Source organism: Euprymna scolopes, chromosome 36 (genome assembly GCF_053919585.1).
Source record: "Euprymna scolopes isolate OS-2025 chromosome 36, ASM5391958v1, whole genome shotgun sequence".
In the NCBI taxonomy this organism is placed as follows: domain Eukaryota; kingdom Metazoa; phylum Mollusca; class Cephalopoda; order Sepiida; family Sepiolidae; genus Euprymna; species Euprymna scolopes.
The window spans coordinates 76,082,830-76,104,855 of NC_136517.1; the positions used below are offsets into that span (position 1 = coordinate 76,082,830).

Consider the following 22,026-nt stretch of genomic DNA (forward strand, 5'->3'; position numbering starts at 1 on the left):
ATGACTCTTATTTATCTGATTTTTATTTGTTTCGTTTTGCATTTGAGCCAAAGGACATGTTTAGAATTATGTAGAAGCACTTTAATGAAATGTGCTCTGATGAATTCCTAGCCAGTGGCGTAGCAAGGGGTGGTTGGGTGGTTGTTAGTAGTAGTCCGCCCTGAGCAGCACATGCCAAGAGGCAGCATTTTGAGAGGGTTATGTTTTTGTTTTGTAAAATCTTTGGTTCTGTTTGATGACTGTATATCTATGAGTGACAAGCCTGTTGAGGTCAGTACCCGGGGTATAGCTCTTGGAGCTAGCATGTGAGAGATTTAGGAGATACATGAGGACCAGTTACCCCTGTCTGCTCTGTTGGACACAGCAACTAGGAATCGAAAGGTGCTACCTCTACCAGAGCTCCCTATACCCCTTGTTGGGCGGAGAGTTCACCAGACTGGACTAATGGCCAGGACTGAACTGTTTAGAGTAACTTCCATGCATCCATGACCAGGGCGAACCACCAAGGAGGAGGACTTTGCCGGCCGTGGACCTCTGAGTGGAGCCCCATAGGTGGTTGGCTGGCATACTCGTCTCATTTCAGCAGCCCATGCATCCCTACATGGCTCCCAGCTGTCTTGACCCTGTCTTGCTGCTGGACCAGGCTGGTTTGGGACAAGAGAGTGAGGCTGGCTCTGCGCAAACCAGCTTCACTTTAAACAAACTCCCAGCGCATATCATCCATCCCCCTCCTACCTCACTTCCTCGAAGTACTGTGGTTTTTGGCGAGCAACAAAGCGATAGGTGTGGACACACTGGATTTGATAGCTGCAAACCTAAACGCAGGCGGCTTCTAATGGGAGCGAAAATGGAGTGTCTTTTAATATTGTAATAACCGCAGTCTAAAATTAGATCCTTGATTGTATTTCCATAAAAATATATATTTTGAGGACTTTCTGTTATTTTGAAGGTTAATGGTTTATCAAGGGCCAGCGAGGAGGTGGGTGGTTAGTGGTACAAATCTTACAACTGCCCCAGGTGGCAAAAATAGTTGCACTTGTGCCCCCCTCAACATGCTAACTCAACCAGGAGCAAATTTCCACCCCTTCACTGTTGAAGTTCCTTGATACCAGGAAGTAAACCAATAGTTTCTTTCCTCGGATTGCTACGTTTCGAGTTCCCTCAGTTTCCTGCTTCCCTTACTGTATTAACCTACAGAAGTTTAAATGTAATGCAAACAGACTTCGCGCTACTCAACTCCCCACAATCCCCTCTCAAATTGTAGCCTCTTGCGTTCTAAGTGATAATATTTCTTGTTTGGGGTAAAAAAGAGAAATCGGCGCTTCTGCAAAATTGGAATGAGGTTTTCAGAAATCGTAATACTGAATTTCACATGAAAGCAATGGTATCTACGTATTCCTCGTATTTTTAAGATGATTATATAAAAAAAAATTTAAAAAATCGATAAGGTAGAAAATTATTTATTAAAGCAAAATAAAGAAATAGAATTTGAAGAAAACGATTGTAAAACACAGGAGAGTTCAACAGGGAGGTAATTTTCCGTTCAAATTAAACAAAGATGGCAACAATTTTTCACCTGCTACCATGATTAAAGTTATTTTTTAAATAATTCAATAATATTCAGGTAATTTCGACTGCATAATTTGGAAGCTGCCATTGTAACTTATTAGAATTGACAAAAAATCAGTTGAAATCATTATTTTTAATCTGAAAACTCCATTTATCGACTACAAAATCTCGTCCCAATAGTGTAGAAGCGCTGAAAAACAATACAGCTTCAATTAAACAAAATCCACGCTCCCAAGCTTAGTCTTCTCTCTGAGAAAAAGATAGTTTGTTTCTAATCGCCTGAGGTGCTTCTCAGGTGAAGGCTAATGGAGATGTTTAGGAATGCGTTTTTCATAACACGTTGAATTCTTAAAACCAGAACTGACTAAACTGGCAAGGACGTAAATATTTACAATATTTGCATAGTAACACATTCACATGAACATCTGGGATATTATAGATAACTTGGGTATATGCAGCGTCTGTAACTTGAACAAATTTTTTTTATGGAGCTATAAATCTTGGTTGAGTTTTCTATTAACTTGCCTCCACACGAGGGCAGAGTTAGACACCAAGGTTGGTTATTTAGCAAAAATAAAAATTTTCCGAGTTGTGAAGGATTTCTCTTCCACTAACTGAGAACGCAAAATTGAAATGCTGTATCAGAACAGATACTACACTTTGATCTTGGCTGAGGTTATGATCTCCAACTGCCTATGGCTTTGGTTCTGATGCTGAGAAATAAAAATTAAAAAAAAAAAAAAAAAAAAAAAAAAAAAAGTGGGAAAATTGAAGGCAAAAATAACCCAAGTATTGGAAGTTAATGAGTGACAGTAGTTAAAGCTTATGATAAGCGATGGGGGAACAAAAAAAAACTGCTTTAAATTTGCATAAATATGTACTATAGATGGAATGAGTTAGGCAGAAAAGAATGAATGAATTGGATAGAGGGAGGTGTAGAATAGAGGTGGGGGTGGGGAAGAGATGGATACAGCTGGAGATGTCGCAGTGCAACATGTCACCATTGGACCTCCATTAGAATTGGGACCTTCTTTGTCAGTTCATGACTGAGAATCACCTGTATTAACAAAGTAATCTACCTATGGGTGTTCGAGATGCCGTCAACTAGGAATCTCCAGTGCGAATGTGGGTTGTGATCATGCCACACAGTTGTGGACTGGAAGAATTTCCTGCGAGATATATGCCAGGATTACTTTCTCAGGAATCCCTGGCAGATAGGAGGCCCAGACCATACAGTTGAAATCGACGAGTCTGTCTTCAACGGCCAGAAACACAATTTCAGCAGATGTCTAACACTGGTCTAGGTCTTCGGTGCCAATTTTCTGTCCTGGCAAAACTCTGGGGTCTGGAGCTGGTTCGCTAGGTTAGATTCCTCTTCACTGTTACTGGTATCGTCAGTGTTTCTTGAATTGTAATGCAGTTTTTTTTTTTTTTTTTTTTTTTTTTTTTACACTCCTCGAATTGATATTGAAATTCTCGTCTGCTGCGCAGCGTTTTGTGCTGATGATCATGTTTTGTCAGGCAGCAGTAAAACCCGAGCTGTTGACATCATGCGGGGTACAAAGCTGAGCAAATGCTGAGTTACATCTGGTTCGTTAAATGCACAAGTACCAATTTTTTTTTTACTGCATGCCACACAATTGTGGACTGGAATAATTTCCTGCGAGATATATGCCAGGATTACTTTCTCAGGAATCTTTGGCAGGAGGCCCAGTCCATACGGTCAAAATCGACGAGTCTGTCTTCAACGGCCGGAAACACAATGTCAGCAGATGTCTAACACCAGTCTGGGTTTTCAGTGGATACGACCCCGCTAAAAAGGAGGGTCTTTTGGTTATCGTACAGAATAGAAATGCCGAAATCCTCCTTCCACTAATAAAATATATTCTGCCAGGGACCACTGTCATATCAGACTGTTGGAGAGCTTATAGCAAGGTGGAAGGAGAGGGGTATCACCATTTAACGGTGAACCACAGCCTTAATTTTGTAGATCCTGTAACACAGGCAACAACAAATCTTGTGGAGTGGATGTGGAAGGGAGCAAAGCAGCGTAATAAACGAGAATGTGGAACCAACCAGGAGTTTTTGGACACATATCGTTTAGAGTTTATGTGGCAAAAAGTTTGGTAGGCAGTCGTTTGACTCCATATTAACCCACATTGCCAAAAGCTACCCGGTTGGTAAGGAGCTTCTTATCACATTCGCTATCTCATCTCCATCCACTTCGTCGTTTGATGCCCTTCAAAAGTCTGAGGAAAATACATCCTTCTTAAAAACTTAAAAACTATTATTTAAATTAATACTTAAATCTTAAATACTATTACCTATTATTTAAATACTATTACCTATTATTTAAATACTATTACCTATTATTTAAATACTATTACCTATTATTTAAATACTATTACCTATTATTTAATGAAACAATGCTTATTTATTATCCTACAAATATTAGTTTTGTTGATTATTTTATGTAAATACTTGAACAAAAAAACACAAAAAAAAACAACTACCTATTATTTGTTTACAAAAAATGTTTTATATGTACTTATTTAAAAACACAAAACAATTTCATAGAATAATACTAATAATAAAAAACATAAACGGTAGGTTTTTGCTTAGTATTTATTTATTTTTTTGATGTTTCTACATTTACAATTTTATTTTACAGTTATTTTTTAGCGTTTTTTTTTTTTTTTTTTTTTTTTTTTTTCTTCCGGCAATGCTTGGTTTTATCCGGCTGTTGATGTCATGCGGCGGACAAAGCCGAGCAAATGCTGAGTTACGTCTGGTTTGTTAAATGCACAAGTACAAAAAAATTAATAAACAAAAATATCGTAGAAACAACAACCTCAACAGGACCTTTCACAGGTGAATGTATCTTCATTCGACGCATACCTATGATTCCACCGGATACAGCATTACACTTTAGGAAATTGCACTTTCCAATTTTATTGTCATTTGCAATAACCATCAACAAAGCACAGGGAACAATCTTTACAATTGTGTGGCTTACAGTTACACACTGACTGTTTTTTCACATGGATAATTAATGTTATGTGTTCAAGAGTCACCAAACCAGAAAATCTCTATATCAGCAAAGAAAATGGAATAGGAAAAACTGTACTCATACGAAATGGGAAATTAAACCTATAAGAAAATGCATTTTTCTCATTTTGGAACTTTTTCCATTGCACCAATTTGAGCCACAGCAACACATGGCAGGGTACAGCTCGTATACACACACACTAAGATATACAAGATGCCTTAAATAAGTTTCTAGACTTTTTGTACAGACATTTAAAATTGTTGTAGACGCTTGAAAATTCAGTGTTATTTCTATACATCTTATGAGATGATTGACCAATTTTTATGATTTTTAGGTTCAAATGAACAGCTACAGCAGGAATTGTAATACACCCTATTAAAATCCAACCTTGATCGCCCTTTGGGGCCAGTGACGCAGTGGATAGAGACGTTGAATCTCTACGGTTCCAGGTGAGAATCGTCTGAAGATATCAGTTTCAATCCTACCCAAAGCTCGCCAGAGGCTTACTTGACCAAATCGTGGTGAGATGACAACAACTATGGAGAGCAGTAATTGCTGAGAATGCAGTTAGGAGATTCGGAGTTCCTATCCCGTCATGGTTACCACCTGACGAGCAATAGTTGGCCGAAATGTCGTGAAACAACTAAGAAAGATGAGGATAATAGTCTGCAATATTTAAATGAATAAATTCGATCTTGGAGTTTTACATCTTGACAAACAGGAAAACATTACCTTTGTTCGTCTGTGGGTTTTGATTGAAGAATCTGCCAAAAGCTGAAATGAAGATCTATCCCAAGAAATCACCAACAAGTCTCGGGTTGCATTTTCAGACAACTTTTATTCCAAATGCTTTCCCATTGGAAGATTGCATGCATCTTAGATTCCACTTCCCCTGGTGTACATGGTCATAAGCCCTATCGCTAGCTGACCCTGACTCCAACGCTCCAGCTCTCTGCATCTGTCTAGCTAATGACCACTAACTAACTCTGTATAGCTCTACTCAGTTGCTATTAGGTTGGTGCAAAAATGTCGCTTTTTGACATTCAACTTTTAAGTTTAAAAAAAAAAAACATTATTTTTGCACCAACCTAATATTGTTATTTAACTCACATCTTTTAACATGTAATTTTTTGATCACGTTTCCTCTATTCCGATCTGTTATTTTGAAACCTATTTGTTTGCGTATTTTAACATTTATTTTGTCCAGGTCTCATTCCTGGTTCTTCTGTTGATTGTTCTAAATTTCAAAAACCTATAAAGATATTTGTCTTTGTACACAAACTAATTTTTTTTATCTCACATTTTAACTTTTAATAATAATAGTTGATTTTTCTAAATTTACTAGGGAGGGGGGGTACCCGGCATTGCCCGGGTGTTTGTAGGTGTGTGTAAGTAATAACACTATTAAAAAAATCGGAAAAAAAAAAAGTCAGAAAAAATAAACATGCAATCTTAAGATAACAACGGGGTAAGAAAAAGCCCCGGTGTTTAGAGGTGTAAAAGAAAAAAAAAAAGTTTTGGTCGGAAGGTGGGCTTGAACCCAAAGCCTCGAGACTAAGGCGGAAAAAAAAGCTTGACACGTTACGCGTATGCCAAAGGGACGAACCACTAAGTAGTGACAAAATGAAACGTTTAAAATAACCAGCACGTTAAACTAATATGAACGTTTTCTAGGTCAAACATGACCTCATGGTCGCAGTAGTCGTGGAAAAGGGAAAATGAAGGAATGATTTTTTGCTACACCCTCCCTGTACAAAACTGGTGATTTTAGGGTGAAGGAATTAATGTTTTTGGCCAATTTTTCGATATTTGTCGGGTGAAGGTTGGGGCTTTAAAATGATACCTATGTGGCGAAAATCCGTGGCCTGTGTTGAAAGTTTTTGCGAGACACACACACACACACAAACATTTTCGCTTTTATATACAGGGTGACCCCCCCCCCCCCAAAAAAAATGGGCACCAACTCTAATTAGATCTCGTTTCTTAGTGTTTTGTCCGAACGAAATGAAACTTTGGTCATAACTAGTTTATTATCTTCAAAACATCACATCAAAACACTAGGGTCTTTGGCCTTTTTTTCTCTGTTGACTGTAAAATGCTCAGAAAAACAATTGAATGTCCTCTGTTTTTTTGTTTTTTTTTGGGGGGGGGTCACCCTGCATATAGATTATCAACCAGATAACTCAGTGTCGCCCCAACATAATCTAACATCTATCCTTGTCACTTTAACCCACTCACCTTTTTTCCTCCACCTACCTCTTTCCTCTCTTGTTTTAATGTATTCGAAATAATTATTACTAGCAGAACCTGTGGAAATTCCACAGCAGCATCCTTCATATGTCATATAATGCTGCTAGGCATGTTGTGGATGTTCAGCATGAATGAAGACCCTCCGATATTATTGTGGCCCTTTTGTTAAAACTGTAAAAGAATTTACCTTATAAGTAATTTGGTTATTGTTAGTATCAGAATATATTTGGTTATTACGGTTTATATCCAACATCCTTGGTCTTTGACATCTTGCCATTGTATGGACACTCGGCGTGAACAGAAACCCCACAATAGCATACCATTTTAGACAGAACAAATACTATCCTTGGATCTTAGCCAGAAGACCAAGAAGGTAGATGTTAGTTTCACATACAGCCCAAAACGACATTGTTTTTTTTTTTCACATTGCGTTTTTGTTGATAAGGAGATCCTATTTATTAAAAAGGAGGATAGAAGGTGATAACAGACTACAAACATTAAATTAGCAAATCTATATTTTGAGTTATTAATGTTCGTAGTATGTTATCACCTATCCTTTTTAATAAATGGGATCTCGCAATCGAATAATTTATACTTTGGAAATGGTGACACATGTACGTACATTAATGATGCTACAGTATTAATATATAGATGATGTAAGTTATTTACAAGAGCATTTAATTGCTTTTTTTTTTCTTTTTTTTTTCTTTTTTTTTTTTTTTTTTTTTTTTTCCATTATCTACTTTATATTTATCTCCAGTAGTGAGATTTATGATACAAGGGTTGGAAAGTGAGATTTGAATAGCCAGTGCCCTAGAGGAAGATCTCTTTGAACTGCAAAAAATGCCTGGCCAGCCCTCGTGTCAGCATCCTCTGGTAGGGCCGCATGATGCGATTAACTATAAACTAACTCCTTCTCAAAGGAAGAAGATAAATCCGTGAAGGGTAGTTCTCCTAGAACTGCAGAACCAAAAGCATAATCGGTTAAAAGGGAAAATCTATCTTAAAAATGGTCCATAATCTGTTGGCTTTGGTGTCGAGGGGTGGGACCCTGGCTGGACTAATGCGCTCATATCTGTGTCGATGGTTTTTGTATTTGACTTGTGTTTTCTTTATGCGTTAGATGATGACATTCGTCAAAATCAGGGTTTCAAGAACGTTTCACTGGGAAATGTAATTGTTGCTGGTTACCAAGAGCAGAACGTGACCTTTTTGAATGCCCAAGATACGGTATGACTTTTGCATTTATTTATTTTTTCTTTCAAAAATGAAAATATCGAAGGAAAGTATGTATCCATTTTGGACTGAAGATCTCTGTAAAAATATTTCATTTAATTTGATCAAGTAGTTTTTTTTTTTTTTTTTTTTTACAGCAGAAAAACACTTTCTTATGAGAGTGTGTTGAAGTCAGCCATTATGGAATTTGTTGAACACGCCACAGGGAGATAACTCCATGTAAAGCGCCAACACTCCCTCCCCATCTTTAATACTAGCTTTTCTTCCTAAAAATCGAACCTTTTGCTTGGTATCATAACAAATTGTTTTTTCGCTGTAAAAAAAAAAAAAAAAACTATTTGATGTAATTAAGTGAAATTTTTTTCAAAGAACTTCGTTCCATAACGGATATGTGCAATGTAACCTTCTTTCAGTATTTTTATTTTTTAATGTCTTGATTAAATTGCACAAGTACCACACGTTTTAAACTGATACCATCACTTTGATTATCTAGGGCTGTCTGGAGATACTGGCTCCTTGACGAAAAATATACACAAACATTGATATTCTATTTTTTTTTCCTTTTGCAAAACTTAATCATGTTCTGCAAAAACTAAAACAATTTTTCTCTCCAAAACAACCAAACCAAACACCATGAATAAATATTTGAAGATATAAAGAACTTGAAACATAAAAAGCTTTTACCAAAATGACCAGATATGGCATTAAATAACCTGAAAAAGATTGATTGCCAAAACAAAACAATTACCTAGGTTGTTGTCATATCTGCCATTTTTTAAACAAGGGAGGTAATTCTGTAATAATTCATAAATTTATATCCTTAATTTTTAGCACAATTCCACTTTTTAGTCCAGAAAAAGCGAATTTGTGGATGTGAGTTTGCTATCTTTGGTCACCCCCCCCAAAAAAAAAAATAAATAAAATAAAGGAAAATGACAGTAGAAAAATATTGTACACGAAAAAATGATGTAAATTTTCAAATTTCCACTCTTCATGTTAAGAATTGTTTTCTAAAATCTTGCAAAAGATTGAATTATTTGGAGTTATCTCCCTTGTTCCTTGAAACTGTTTTCAAGATAGTGTTGCAAGATATTACTCCTTGTTTAGCCATAGAATTCCTATATAACAACAAAACCAATTAATATAACCAAAACCCCCAAATCCAGAAAATTATTAATATACAACATCTCATACATTTTATTGTAAAATCAATTTGTTTTCCTTATTGGATTTTTTTACAAGGAATTAAGCATAAAGCAAAAATGTAGAAATGAAAAATAAAGACTTCCAGGAAATACAACTAATTTAAAATAATCTTCTGTTAGGCTTAATAAAAATACTTTTCTTTTCAGGAACTATATAGGGCACTGAAAATTCCAGCATTTGTAGTTCAAGTTGGCCTTCATGAACTGTTGGGCCATGGAAGTGGCAAATTATTTGTGCAGGTAAATATTTATTTTTTTCTTTCTTAAAATGAGAACTTTCTCCTTTATCTTTTTTCCTTTTCTTTTTTTCCTTTTCTTTTTTTCCTTTTCTTTTTTCCTTTTCTTTTCCTTTTCTTTTTCCTTTTCTTTTTCCTTTTCTTTTTCCTTTTCTTTTTCTTTTTTCTTTTCTTTTTCCTTTTCTTTTTCCTTTTCTTTTTTCCTTTTCTTTTTTCCTTTTCTTTTTTCCTTTTCTTTTTTCCTTTTTTCCTTTTCTTTTTTCCTTTTCTTTTTTCCTTTTCTTTTTTCCTTTTCTTTTTCCTTTTCTTTTTCCTTTTCTTTTTCCTTTTCTTTTTCCTTTTCTTTTTTCCTTTTCTTTCTTTTTTCCTTTTCTTTCTTTTTTCCTTTTCTTTCTTTTTTCCTTTTCTTTTTTCCTTTTCTTTTTTCCTTTTCTTTTTTCCTTTTCTTTTTTCCTTTTCTTTTTTCCTTTTCTTTTTTCCTTTTCTTTCTTTTTCCTTTTCTTTTTTCCTTTTCTTTCTTTTTTCCTTTTCTTTCTTTTTTCCTTTTCTTTCTTTTTTCCTTTTCTTTCTTTTTTCCTTTTCTTTCTTTTTTCCTTTTCTTTCTTTTTTCCTTTTTCTTTTTCCTTTTCTTTCTTTTTTCCTTTTCTTTCTTTTTTTCCTTTTCTTTCTTTTTTTCCTTTTCTTTCTTTTTTTTTCCTTTTCTTTCTTTTTTTTCCTTTTCTTTCTTTTTTTTCCTTTTCTTTCTTTTTTTCCTTTTCTTTCTTTTTTTCCTTTTCTTTCTTTTTTTTCCTTTTCTTTCTTTTTTTCCTTTTCTTTCTTTTTTTCCTTTTCTTTTTTTTTTTCCTTTTCTTTCTTTTTTTTCCTTTTCTTTCTTTTTTTTCCTTTTCTTTCTTTTTTTTCCTTTTCTTTCTTTTTTTCCTTTTCTTTCTTTTTTTTCCTTTTCTTTTTTTTCCTTTTCTTTTTTTTCCTTTTCTTTTTTTTCCTTTTCTTTTTTTTCCTTTTCTTTTTTTTCCTTTTCTTTTTCGTTTCTTTTTTCCTTTCCTTTTTCCTTTCCTTTTTCCCATTCTTTTTTCTTTTTTCCTTTTTTTTCCTTTTTTTCCTTTTTTTTCCTTTTTCCTTTTATTTTCCTTTTTTTTCCTTTTTTTTTTCTTTTTTTTCCTTTTTTCCCTTTTTTCTTTTTTTTTTTCTTTTTTTTCTTTTTTCCTTTTCTTTCCCTTTTCCTTTTCTTTCCCTTTTCCTTTTCTTTCCCTTTTCCTTTTCTTTCCCTTTTCCTTTTCTTTCCTTTTTTTTCCTTTTTCCTTTTTTTCCTTTTTCCTTTTTTTCCTTTTTCCTTTTTCCTTTTCCTTTTTTTCCTTTTTCCTTTTTTTCCTTTTTCCTTTTTTTCCTTTTTCCTTTTTTTTCCTTTTTCCTTTTTTTTCCTTTTTCCTTTTTTTTCCTTTTTCCTTTTTTTTCCTTTTTCCTTTTTTTTCCTTTTTCCTTTTTTTTCCTTTTTCCTTTTTTTTCCTTTTTCCTTTTTCCTTTTTTTCCTTTTTCCTTTTTTTCCTTTTTCCTTTTTTTCCTTTTTCCTTTTTTTCCTTTTTCCTTTTTTTCCTTTTTCCTTTTTTTTCCTTTTTTCCTTTTTTTCCTTTTCTTTTTTCCTTTTCTTTTTCCTTTTCCTTATCTTTTTTCTTTTCCTTTTTCCTTTTCCTTTTCTTTTTTCTTTCCTTTTTCCTCTTTTTTCCTCTTTTTTCCTCTTTTTTTCTTTTTTTCCTTTTCCCACTTTTGTCCCTTCTCCCACTTTTGTCCCTTCTCCCACTTTTGTCACTTTTCTCTCTTTTGTCCCTTTTCTCTTTTGTCCCTTTTCCCCCTCCCCCCTTTCCCCCTCCTCCCTCTTTTGTCCCTCCTCCCTCTTTTGTCCCTTTTTTTATCCTTTTCTCCTTTTCCCACTTTTGCCTCCTTTCTTTTACTTTTTCCATTTATTTTCCATATTTTCCCTCATCCCTTCCCTCCCCCACCTTTTCTTTTTTTTTTTTTTATTCCTCCAATAATGCATCCAGATCAGGTTGATCAAATAATAACATCACATTGATGTTATTATTTTTTCCTTTCCCTTTGCAAAACTCACTCAGAAACAAAACAATTTTCCTCTACAAAATGATCAATTCAACCACTATGAATAAATATTGAAAAATATGAAGAACTTGTAAACATAATTTTTTTTCAAAAATTATTGGATTTTGTATTAAATGACTCTAAAAGGGTTGATATGCCGTAAAACAAATCAAATTTTTGCGTTACTTTTGTCTTTTTCTTCTTTATCGGCAAATGTTTTTATGATAGTGCGGAGAGGTTTGTATTGTAGACTCTACTGTTTTGCAACGTTTTATAACAGTCCAAATGACTACAGTATCTGATTGATGTCGATTAGGAGTGGCCAGTTAGACCCTGGATATCAGTTGTGAGTGGGGCACTAAAGAAGGTACAAGGTGCCTTCAATAAGTCTCCAGAATTTTTGTCCAAGCATTTAAAATTGTCGTAAACTCTTGAAAATTCAGTGTGCTATTGCCATACATCTTATGAGATGACTGACCCATTTTTATGATTTCAGGTTCAACTGAACAGCTACAGCAGAAATTAGAATACACCCTACAAAAGCCTGATTGTCACAGCTGGTGAATTTCAAAAATACAGTCTGGGTGTGAGGACACTATAGAGCTGGTCGTCAATCCCTGGGCCACTGACCACATTCAGCCCGAGAGTTAATTTTGTCCTGCCTGCCATCTTACTCTGGACTCTATCTAAATATAACCAAACCAAAGTGACGGTTGGGGGCCTGAATATATCGCGTCATCTTTTTTGTCTGAACAAAAACAAGCTTTCAAATATTTAAAATTATGAAACTTGTTATAATCATTACTACAGTTTTACCGGAAAAGCACAAGAACAAAAAGTTGCATGGTTCAGAAATAATTTAACAAAGCAATCATTCTAATAATTTAATAAAGCAATCATCCTTTTTACTAGAAATAATTTAACAAAGCAATCATCCTGATAATTTAACAAAGAAAACATCCTTTTTTACTAGAAATGTTGAAGAAAGTGACCGAAACGCTCACGCTGGCTAACGAAGTGTCAAAACTAATTGCAAAAAGAATGAAACCTTTTACTGATGGAGAGTTCTTCAAAGAATTATTGTTAAACGTAGCAGATGTTGTTTGTCCAGAAAAAAGCGAATTATTTTCTGTTATCAGCTTATTGGCGAGAACAGTAACAAGGTGTATTGAAAAACTGACAGCAAATGTCAGAAGTGACTCGGCCGGCATTTAAAACAATCTAGGGTTAGGGTTATCGATGAAATCAAAAATATGAAGGATACTTGTGTTTGTGAGAAGTGTAATACCAACATTTGATATTGTGGAAGAATTTGTGAAATTGATTCCTATGAAAGACACTAGCACTGAAGCAGATATTTTGCAAAGCATAATAAAATGGATTACCAAAATGAATCTAGAGTAATCACAGATGGAGCACCAGCAATGGTTGGAGAGAAAAAGGGCTTTGTTGCATTGTTCCAAAACCCAAATAGGCATTTATAAAATAATAATCAAACTTCATTGCATTATTCATCAAGAAGATTTGAAAAATCACTGAATTTTAAGGACATTATGGCAGTGGTTATGAAAACGGTGAATTTTATATTAAGAGGACTAAATCACTGCCAGTTTCAAGAATTTCTGAGACTAATTGAAGCAGAGTATGGTGATCTTACATATTTTTTCAAATGTTCAATATTTTTGTCATTTATGCTGGACTGAAAGTTGTCTGTAAGGCAATGGAGTAAATGAAGTATTATAATGATGAAGTAAAGGAAAAATAAAACATTTGGTGTGTTTTATGTTCTAATGATGCGGCCATATTACTGGTCAGAGTGTCCTTTTATTTATGTAGGTTTGTATTCCAGAATGAGTGTTTTTTGAACTCGTAGCCAATGAGAATACCCGGAACTGAATCGGGGAGAAATTGTTATTTTTTTGTAAAAGGAAAAGAAATGGTTTGTGTCTGAGTTCATGAGCCAGTTACGAAGACAGACATGGCGGTTTATGTATGATGTGTGTATTAGTACTCGGTGTAGACTGGTAGTGGTTGTATTAGTACTTTGGTTATAAAGGGAAAATTAATAACTACTTCCTTGTAAGGTGTGCGCTATTGTTGTGATGTTTCTCCTAGGATAGAATGTAGTATTTTATTTTAACAAATAAATGTGTATGTAATGGTGTTCTAAAGTTAGGTAAGATGGTGGATAATAGTTTAGACATAATAAAATTGTATGTAACCTTTGTTATTGCAAACCTCTGTAATTTGGTCCATTGGGGAAATTCTGCTATCAAAATATTATATACAGGATAAGGCCACTTCACCAAATGTCACCTGATTCTAAAATAAGCACCGTCTTTTTTTTTTTTTTCCAGAATTTAAAACGCATTTTCCTTATTTATTGTTACCGTTTCTTCTGTGTTTCTTTTTAATAGAAAGCTGATGGAACTTACAACTTTGATATAGAAAATGTGCGGCATACAGAAACTTCAAGAAGGGTGAGTATGCAGTAAACGTGTTCAATACTGCACATTTAGTGAGGTGCATAGATGCATGTTATGGACAGCAGACCTACAGTGAGAGAAATACTTGCTTGGCTAAAAGAAAAGGGACCTTCCAAGAAAATGACTGGCTCTTTCAGTGATGTTGTCTCCATGTTGTGATTATGAGCCACTTGAGACTTGCCAAAAATTATGTTCATACCAGATTGTGGTCTGCCTGGTCAGTTTCTTATGTGTGTGTGTGTGTGTATGTATATATATATATATATATATATATATAAATATGTGTGTGTGTGATGTATGAAAAGGGAAAACCCCAAATTATTTGGTTCTTCTCCTGAATTCCTCCTATATTAAAAAAACAAAGATAAAGAAAAATCTGTATAATGTAGGTACCTGTGATGAAATGAAAATATCATGTTCCAAAAATCAATTGATCACTTTGTTTTATTTTTATACAGAAAATAATTTTTAACTGATTAATGTGGATATGTAGGCAGAGAAAGATTTAAAAAATAAAAGTAATATTTATTCATACATGTGTTACAGAAGATCAGGACAACATTGGTGCCGTTGGTTTCAAATACAAACAAAGAAGACCAATCTGTTTGCCTATGTTAGACTCTCCTCAGTCTCTCTCTCTCTCTCTCTCTATATATATATATATATATATATATATATATATATATATATAGTTTTAAATAAAATACTAGGCGGAAGTTTCTCGAGAGCTCTTTCGGCTATCATCTCGTCAGGAGTAAATCAATAGCAATCTAAATAATATTGTAACGAAAATAAAGAGTTCTATTGGGGAACTTATTTAATGTGCCAACATACGGGGACATTAATTAAATTTATTTACGTTTAAAAACGATTAAAAATATTGGCACAACGAGGGAGAGAAAAAAAAAAAAAAAAGCGGGAGAAAAAATTCAAAGTTCCCCAAAGAGAAACAATGCGTTTGATGTTTCTTTTTGCCGGCACAAAGAAGGTTGACGCACCGCGATAGACGGCCTCCAAAATCTTTAAATGGTTTTTGGAGTCCGCTCTATGTAGCACCTCGAACCAATCTATTTTATATCTATCGGCACAGCACGGGTTGTCAACCAAATGCTGGCCAATAGCAGAGTCCGAGGCTGCAGAAGGAGGGAGACCACCAAACCCCATCCTCCCTTGTCTGATCTTCGATGGAACATGCTGGTTTATACGAGTCAAAAGGTCAAAAGGTGCAAGGATGTTCGCCCAACATAACCAGCATCGCACTGGCATCTAAACTGATATACAATATTACTATTTTGGATGTAAGGCAAACTATCCTTGCGGAAAGACGGAAAAGCAGGTCTCGTAGTATATACCAAACGCAAGGTCACCGAATTGAAGCATTCGTAAATACTTCTTCGAATCTGTTTGGAAATTCTATTACTCCCCTCCCCAATCCACGGTAATTTCAAATAAACCGGGCATTTCAAGGGTCCAAACATTTTAGGGGATTTAAAATCCGCAACCTTTTTGAAAATACAGTCATCAATAAGATCAACAGGATAACCATTATTGATGAATATTTCCCTGATCTTATCGAGTTCAACATCTAATCTGTTAGGCGAACAAATCATATATATATAGTCATCCACATGCAGTACTGTTTTGCTGTTTCACAGCTCATTAGTGTGGCTAGACAAGCAAGTACCTCAAGCCAGGATCGAAACCCGATTGCCCAAACGACAGTTGGAGCTTCTATTTGTTGCGCTCTATGGCTGCTGCTATGCGGGCAGTGAATTAACAATGTTTTGACATTGTCCAAAATACCTAATCTCAATTTGTTTACACAAAGAGCATCGCTTCATACGCTAATGATAATTTGTATATCACTTCCGAAATGCTCAACCTAAGATAGGGAGCATTATAGCATATATATATATATATATATATATATATATATATCAGAGAGGCGGTAGCACTCTCTATATAGGGATGGCCCGTACACGCCTATATACGCCTACAAAACAAAACTATCCAAATCTCAACTAAAATCAACTTATAAGTTTCAAAAAGCACATATTCTTACAGAGAAGCGTCTTACGAATCCAGCGAGTGTCAGAACGTCGGTTAAAATGTCAAAAGAGAGCAAAAAAAAAAAGGGTACAAAAATAGCCAATTGTTCTTCTGCTTTCTTCTTTCTTTTGAGACGATGTATCTCGGTGTACGAACGGTCTCTGACAACAGTTCAAGCATCAATCGACTGCTCTTTACATGGAGAAGTGCAGTGACCCATCGCTTTTTAGCTAACTCCATAATTAAATAAGATTACGTGTAATAACAAGTTTTAAACACTATATACCCAATGTAGACAGACCACTTCGAACACAGAACTTCTCTCAAAAGGGACAGTTCCAAATAATACACCGGATGCTCACAGACGTTCCAGTTTGCCAGTGGCCTATATTTCTTGGACGCTGAATATTTGAGGTGAACGTTAAGGTTTTTTCTTTAAACAGTAACCCACCAGCGTTAATGAAACCACGAAATCTTTATCTCAGTTGATCAAAATTGTTATAAGAGTAACCTATCAGCAAGTACGACGTCAAAAAACAATGTTATAAAAACAAATAATTCTTCAGATTTTGGACTGTAAAATATGTACAAAATGTCAATGCTGTGACCAGGATTCGAACCTAGGTTAGCACGGCCACAACGTGGGGTCCTAACCTCTAGACGATCACGGCTAACACTGACGTCTGTCGCTCTTGGCAGAAAGACACATGACTACTGTCAAACTATTGAAAAATAAGGAGGAAACTTGAAATTCTCATGCATGCGCAAAAATACACTATAGCAACCATTGTTAAATGCAGCTGAATCTCTTCGCTCGCTAAGAAAAGTAGATCAGACCAGTTCTTCTAAGAACTCACCAAACGCCAAAGGAAATAAGTTAAATTAACCGCAAAAGAAACTGCAAGAAAGTCATCTTCTAAGAACTCACTGGAAGCTGACCAAAAAGAATCAAAATCCAAGCCCTAGCCACAAAAAGAACTAGATATTGTGGCTACTATACACAATCTACTAATAAAAACAAGTAAGTTTTCTAAAATAAACTACAATAAATTAACCAAGTAACCTCACACTGTCACTGATTAGGACTTCATATAAAGATAACAACTACACTATTGGTGTATATACCGTTCCACACTTTAACTATTGGTGACGGGGCAGTATCTCAATTCTACGAGAGTTGTCTTGCTATAAGATAAGTGATATTATAGTAAGATACACATAAGTGTTATATGTTTACATTTAATAAAAAATGCCAAAGTCAGCACGTAGTAAAAAAGCTCAGAGAAATATAGACTATGAAAAAAACAAAGTCAAGGTATTATCTGAGCAAAAAGAATACTATCAGAAAAATGCTGAAATAATAAAAATTAAGTATCATGCAAATCCTGAGGCAAAGAAGGCTGCCTCACGTGCTGACTCAAAAGCACGGTATAACAGGGATCCCGAGGGGAAAAAAACTGCCTCACGTGCTCTTTATAACAAAGAACCAGAAAAAAAGAAGGCTGCCTCACGTGCTCTTTATAACAAAGAACCAGAAAAAAAGAAGGCTGCCTCACGTGCTCTTTATAACAAAGAACCAGAAAAAAAGAAGGCTGCCTCACGTGCTCTTTATAACAAAGAACCAGAAAAAAAGAAGGCTGCCTCACGTGCTCTTTATAACAAAGAACCAGAAAAAAAGAAGGCTGCCTCACGTGCTGACTGAAAAGCATGGTATCACAGGGATCCCGAGGGGAAAAAAACTGCCTCACGTGCTCTTTATAACAAAGAACTAGAAAAAAAGAAGGCTGCCTCACGTGCTCTTTATAACAAAGAACCAGAAAAAAAGAAGGCTGCCTCACGTGCTCTTTATAACAAAGAACCAGAAAAAAAGAAGGCTGCCTCACGTGCTCTTTATAACAAAGAACCAGAAAAAAAGAAGGCTGCCTCACGTGCTCTTTATAACAAAGAACCAGAAAAAAAGAAGGCTGCCTCACGTGCTCTTTATAACAAAGAACTAGAAAAAAAGAAGGCTGCCTCACGTGCTCTTTATAACAAAGAACTAGAAAAAAAGAAGGCTGCCTCACGTGCTCTTTATAACAAAGAACCAGAAAAAAAGAAGGCTGCCTCACGTGCTCTTTATAACAAAGAACCAGAAAAAAAGAAGGCTGCCTCACGTGCTCTTTATAACAAAGAACCAGAAAAAAAGAAGGCTGCCTCACGTGCTCTTTATAACAAAGAACTAGAAAAAAAGAAGGCTGCCTCACGTGCTGACTCAAAAGCACGGTATAACAGGGATCCCGAGGGGAAAAAAACTGCCTCACGTGCTCTTTATAACAAAGAACCAGAAAAAAAGAAGGCTGCCTCACGTGCTGACTCAAAAGCACGGTATAACAGGGACTCCGAGAGAAAAAAAGCTGCCTCACGTGCTCTTTATAACAAAGAACTAGAAAAAAAGAAGGCTGCCTCACGTGCTGACTCAAAAGCACGGTATAACAGGGATCCCGAGGGGAAAAAAACTGCCTCACGTGCTCTTTATAACAAAGAACCAGAAAAAAAGAAGGCTGCCTCACGTGCTGACTCAAAAGCACGGTATAACAGGGATCCCAAGGGGAAAAAAGCTGCCTCATGCACAAACTATTATAAATATAAATATCAAAAACTGCCAAATCTTTGCCAAAACGCCAAAGAATGAACCAAGAAAAATTTAATAGTGAAGGTATGAACATTTTAGAACTTTATAATACTCTAACTGTTTTATCAGAGAGGCGGTAGCACTCTCTATGTAATATAGAACCGATGGAGGACCAAGAGGCAACTCCTAAGGCCCAAAACCCAAAGACCTAAAACCCAACAGGAAGCGACCTGCTACTAACGGAGGTGGCAATGAGCCGCCTTCTAAGAAAGACAATACTATCATGAATGTAAGTTTAAAAATAAGACTGTAAGTAAAAATACTAATTAACAAGAATAAAAAAGCATTGGAAATGCAAAAGGATATAGGGATGGTATGCCAAAAAGTATACAAACAAGATAGCTATGAATGGCTAGGCACATGGAAATAGAATTGCATCCAAAGTATAGCCCTATAGCTTTTTACAACCGTAATGATGGCACGGAATGAAGATTGGAGAAAAGCTATAGGGCTATTCTTTGGATGCAATTCTATTTCCATGTGCCTAGCCATTCATAGCTATCTTGTTTGTATACTTTTTGGCATACCATCCCTATATCCTTTTGCATTTCCAATGCTTTTTTATTCTTGTATATATATATATATATATATGTCTCTAAGAAGAAACTAATGGATCTGATATTTCTGATCTTCTGTAAACGTTTTTAATTATTTATTTTATTTTATTTATTTATTTATTTATTTTTTGTCGTTTTACCCCAAACAAGGCTACTTAGTCATGCAGAGCTGCTATTTGCGACCAGATTTGCAGGGATACTATTTATGGAGTTGGACAGCGAGATGTCTGTTAACATTACATGTGAATTTCTGCATGTCAGGGGAGCAGGGGCCTGGGAGGGAGTTCCAAAGTGCAACAGTCTAAAGGGAAAAAGCTATTTGAATAGAAAGCTTTACGGCATCTATCGATCTGTACAGTGGGATTTTGTTACTTGTCAGGTTTGTCAAGGGAATTGTTGTCAAGGGGGTACTAGTGCTTGAAGTTCGTCAGAACACTTGCCATTGAACTACTTGTGGAACAGGCACAAGGATGCCATGTTTCGGCGATCGGATAGAGGAGTTAATAGTTTAGAACTTATTAGGCTGGCGACTCTTTTTTTTTAAACCATGTCCAGGATCGAGAGACTAGTGGCAGATGTGGCAACAACGCTTCATGCATGGGCCAACTTTGGTTTTGTTGAGATACAGGATACTCTCTCGGGTGTGAGTTGCTTTTGCAATACTTTTGAACAACTTCTGTTATTTATACAGATAAGCATTTACTTAAATACTAGTTGGGAATAATTTTCCCTTCATCATTGTACTGCTCTTAGAATAGACTTTTTTTTCTTTTTTTTTTTTTAATATAACTATCCATGAACATGTGTTTCGGCATTTTTACAACTCATCAGTGTGGCTGAATATATATAATTTTTTCCTGATTTCCAGATTGAATCTTGGTATGGCGCCACTGAAACGTGGGATGGAAGATTTTCCACATTGGCTTCCACATATGAAGAATGCCGTGCAGAATGTGTGGGTCTTTATCTCAGCCGTATACCCAATGTCCTTGAGTAAGTTCATCCTCCATCATTTGTACATGACATAACTTGTTGTTCTATATATATATATATATATATATATAAATTAAATTCATTTATACAGACAAATGGCTACATATGTGCATGCATGTTTCTGTAATTTCCTGTTTCAGAGAAATCATGTCATCAGGCCGAAGATATCACTTGAAAAATATGTTCAAGATACAAAACCTTTTATACCAAATATTCATTTCAGGATAACTACCAGTATTGGAGGTGGAGTTTAAATAGATTTGCTGATCATATTTTACGAGGAAATACAGGGTAATAAGTGCCACTTCATATATATATATATATATATATATATATATAATGTGTTTGCATACATCTTGGTGTTAATGTCTATATATGAGTGTGTGTATCTATGGGTATGCATGGCTGAACGTATGTATACAGGTACAGTTGTATCTGAGTTTATATGCATATGTGTTTATATGTATTATATGCCTGTATCAACAATACATTTAACACTGAAAATAAAGTTAAACATAACCGCTGCCTAAAGCACGATGTTAGAAGCCCACCCCATATATATATATATATATGAACTTAATGATGCATCTATCTAACCTCGCATTATTAACTTACCCCCATATATTTACTTATTCATTTATTATTTATTTATTCTAACTTTACTTTATTTACTTGGTATAAGTGTATATATATATATATATATATGTGTGTGTGTGTGTATATGTATGTATGTCTGTATATTTATATTTTTTATAAATATGTGTATTTATGTAATTGCATATACGTGTATATGGGTACATGTGTGTGTATGTACGTATGTATATGTACATTTACTTCTTACTGAAGATCTATATGTATATAAGTAGGTATGGGTGTGTGTGTGTGTGTATATATATATATATAATGTATGTGTCTATGTATGTGAGTATGTGTATAAGAGTTGTGTATGTGTGTATATACATAGTTTATATATATGTGTGTGTGTGTGTCTATATGGATGTGTAAAAATGTACATATGTATGTATGTGTATTCTTAACTACCTAAAAAAACAACACATTATAAACTGAAATGAACAAGTCGACTTATAGCGACTACGAAAATTTTAAATGGAACCCTGTACTTGTCAAACACATGACATCTACACTAACCCTTTCCCTCTCTCATCTACTTAATATACCTTGCTGAACAAGCAAAAAGCAGTCAAAAATTGAAACCCCACTCCTCTCCTTACCCCCCTCTTTTTTCTGTACCATCCTCTCTCCACCTCCCCCTCCCTATATCCATATCTCCACCCACCCCTACCTGAATCTGCTACCCCCACACACAATACAGTCTAATGTATTTTAACCTTCAAAACTGAAATATTGTCAATACCTATCTCCCTCCCCCTTATCTCCTACCACCCCCTTTCTTTTTTTTTTTTGTATTTCTTCTAAAACACTTCTTCCTAATACTAACAACCATTTCTGTAAGGTCTGACTAGGCTGTTGGATCGTAAACATGGTCCAACATCCGAAACATATGTAACCAAACAGATGAAATGGTAATAAAAAAATAAAACACATATTTGCTCTGCAATAGTATTGAGCACTCTCTTCAGGTTTTTACTAATTACCAGTTTTACCAAATATAT

The 22,026-nt window shown here is 35.1% G+C and overlaps 1 protein-coding gene across 2 annotated transcripts in view; it reads left to right on the top strand.

The window, feature by feature from the left end:
* Positions 1-22,026, top strand: part of LOC145260616 (dipeptidyl peptidase 3-like) — a 116,499-nt gene that overhangs the window by 69,385 nt on the left and 25,088 nt on the right. For both annotated transcript variants that reach the window (XM_080118924.1, XM_080118925.1), the window contains exons 12-15: positions 7,992-8,098; positions 9,457-9,549; positions 14,054-14,116; positions 20,268-20,392. In XM_080118924.1, coding sequence (XP_079975050.1) covers positions 7,992-8,098; positions 9,457-9,549; positions 14,054-14,116; positions 20,268-20,392 — 388 coding nt within the window. The remainder of the gene's footprint in view (positions 1-7,991; positions 8,099-9,456; positions 9,550-14,053; positions 14,117-20,267; positions 20,393-22,026) is intronic.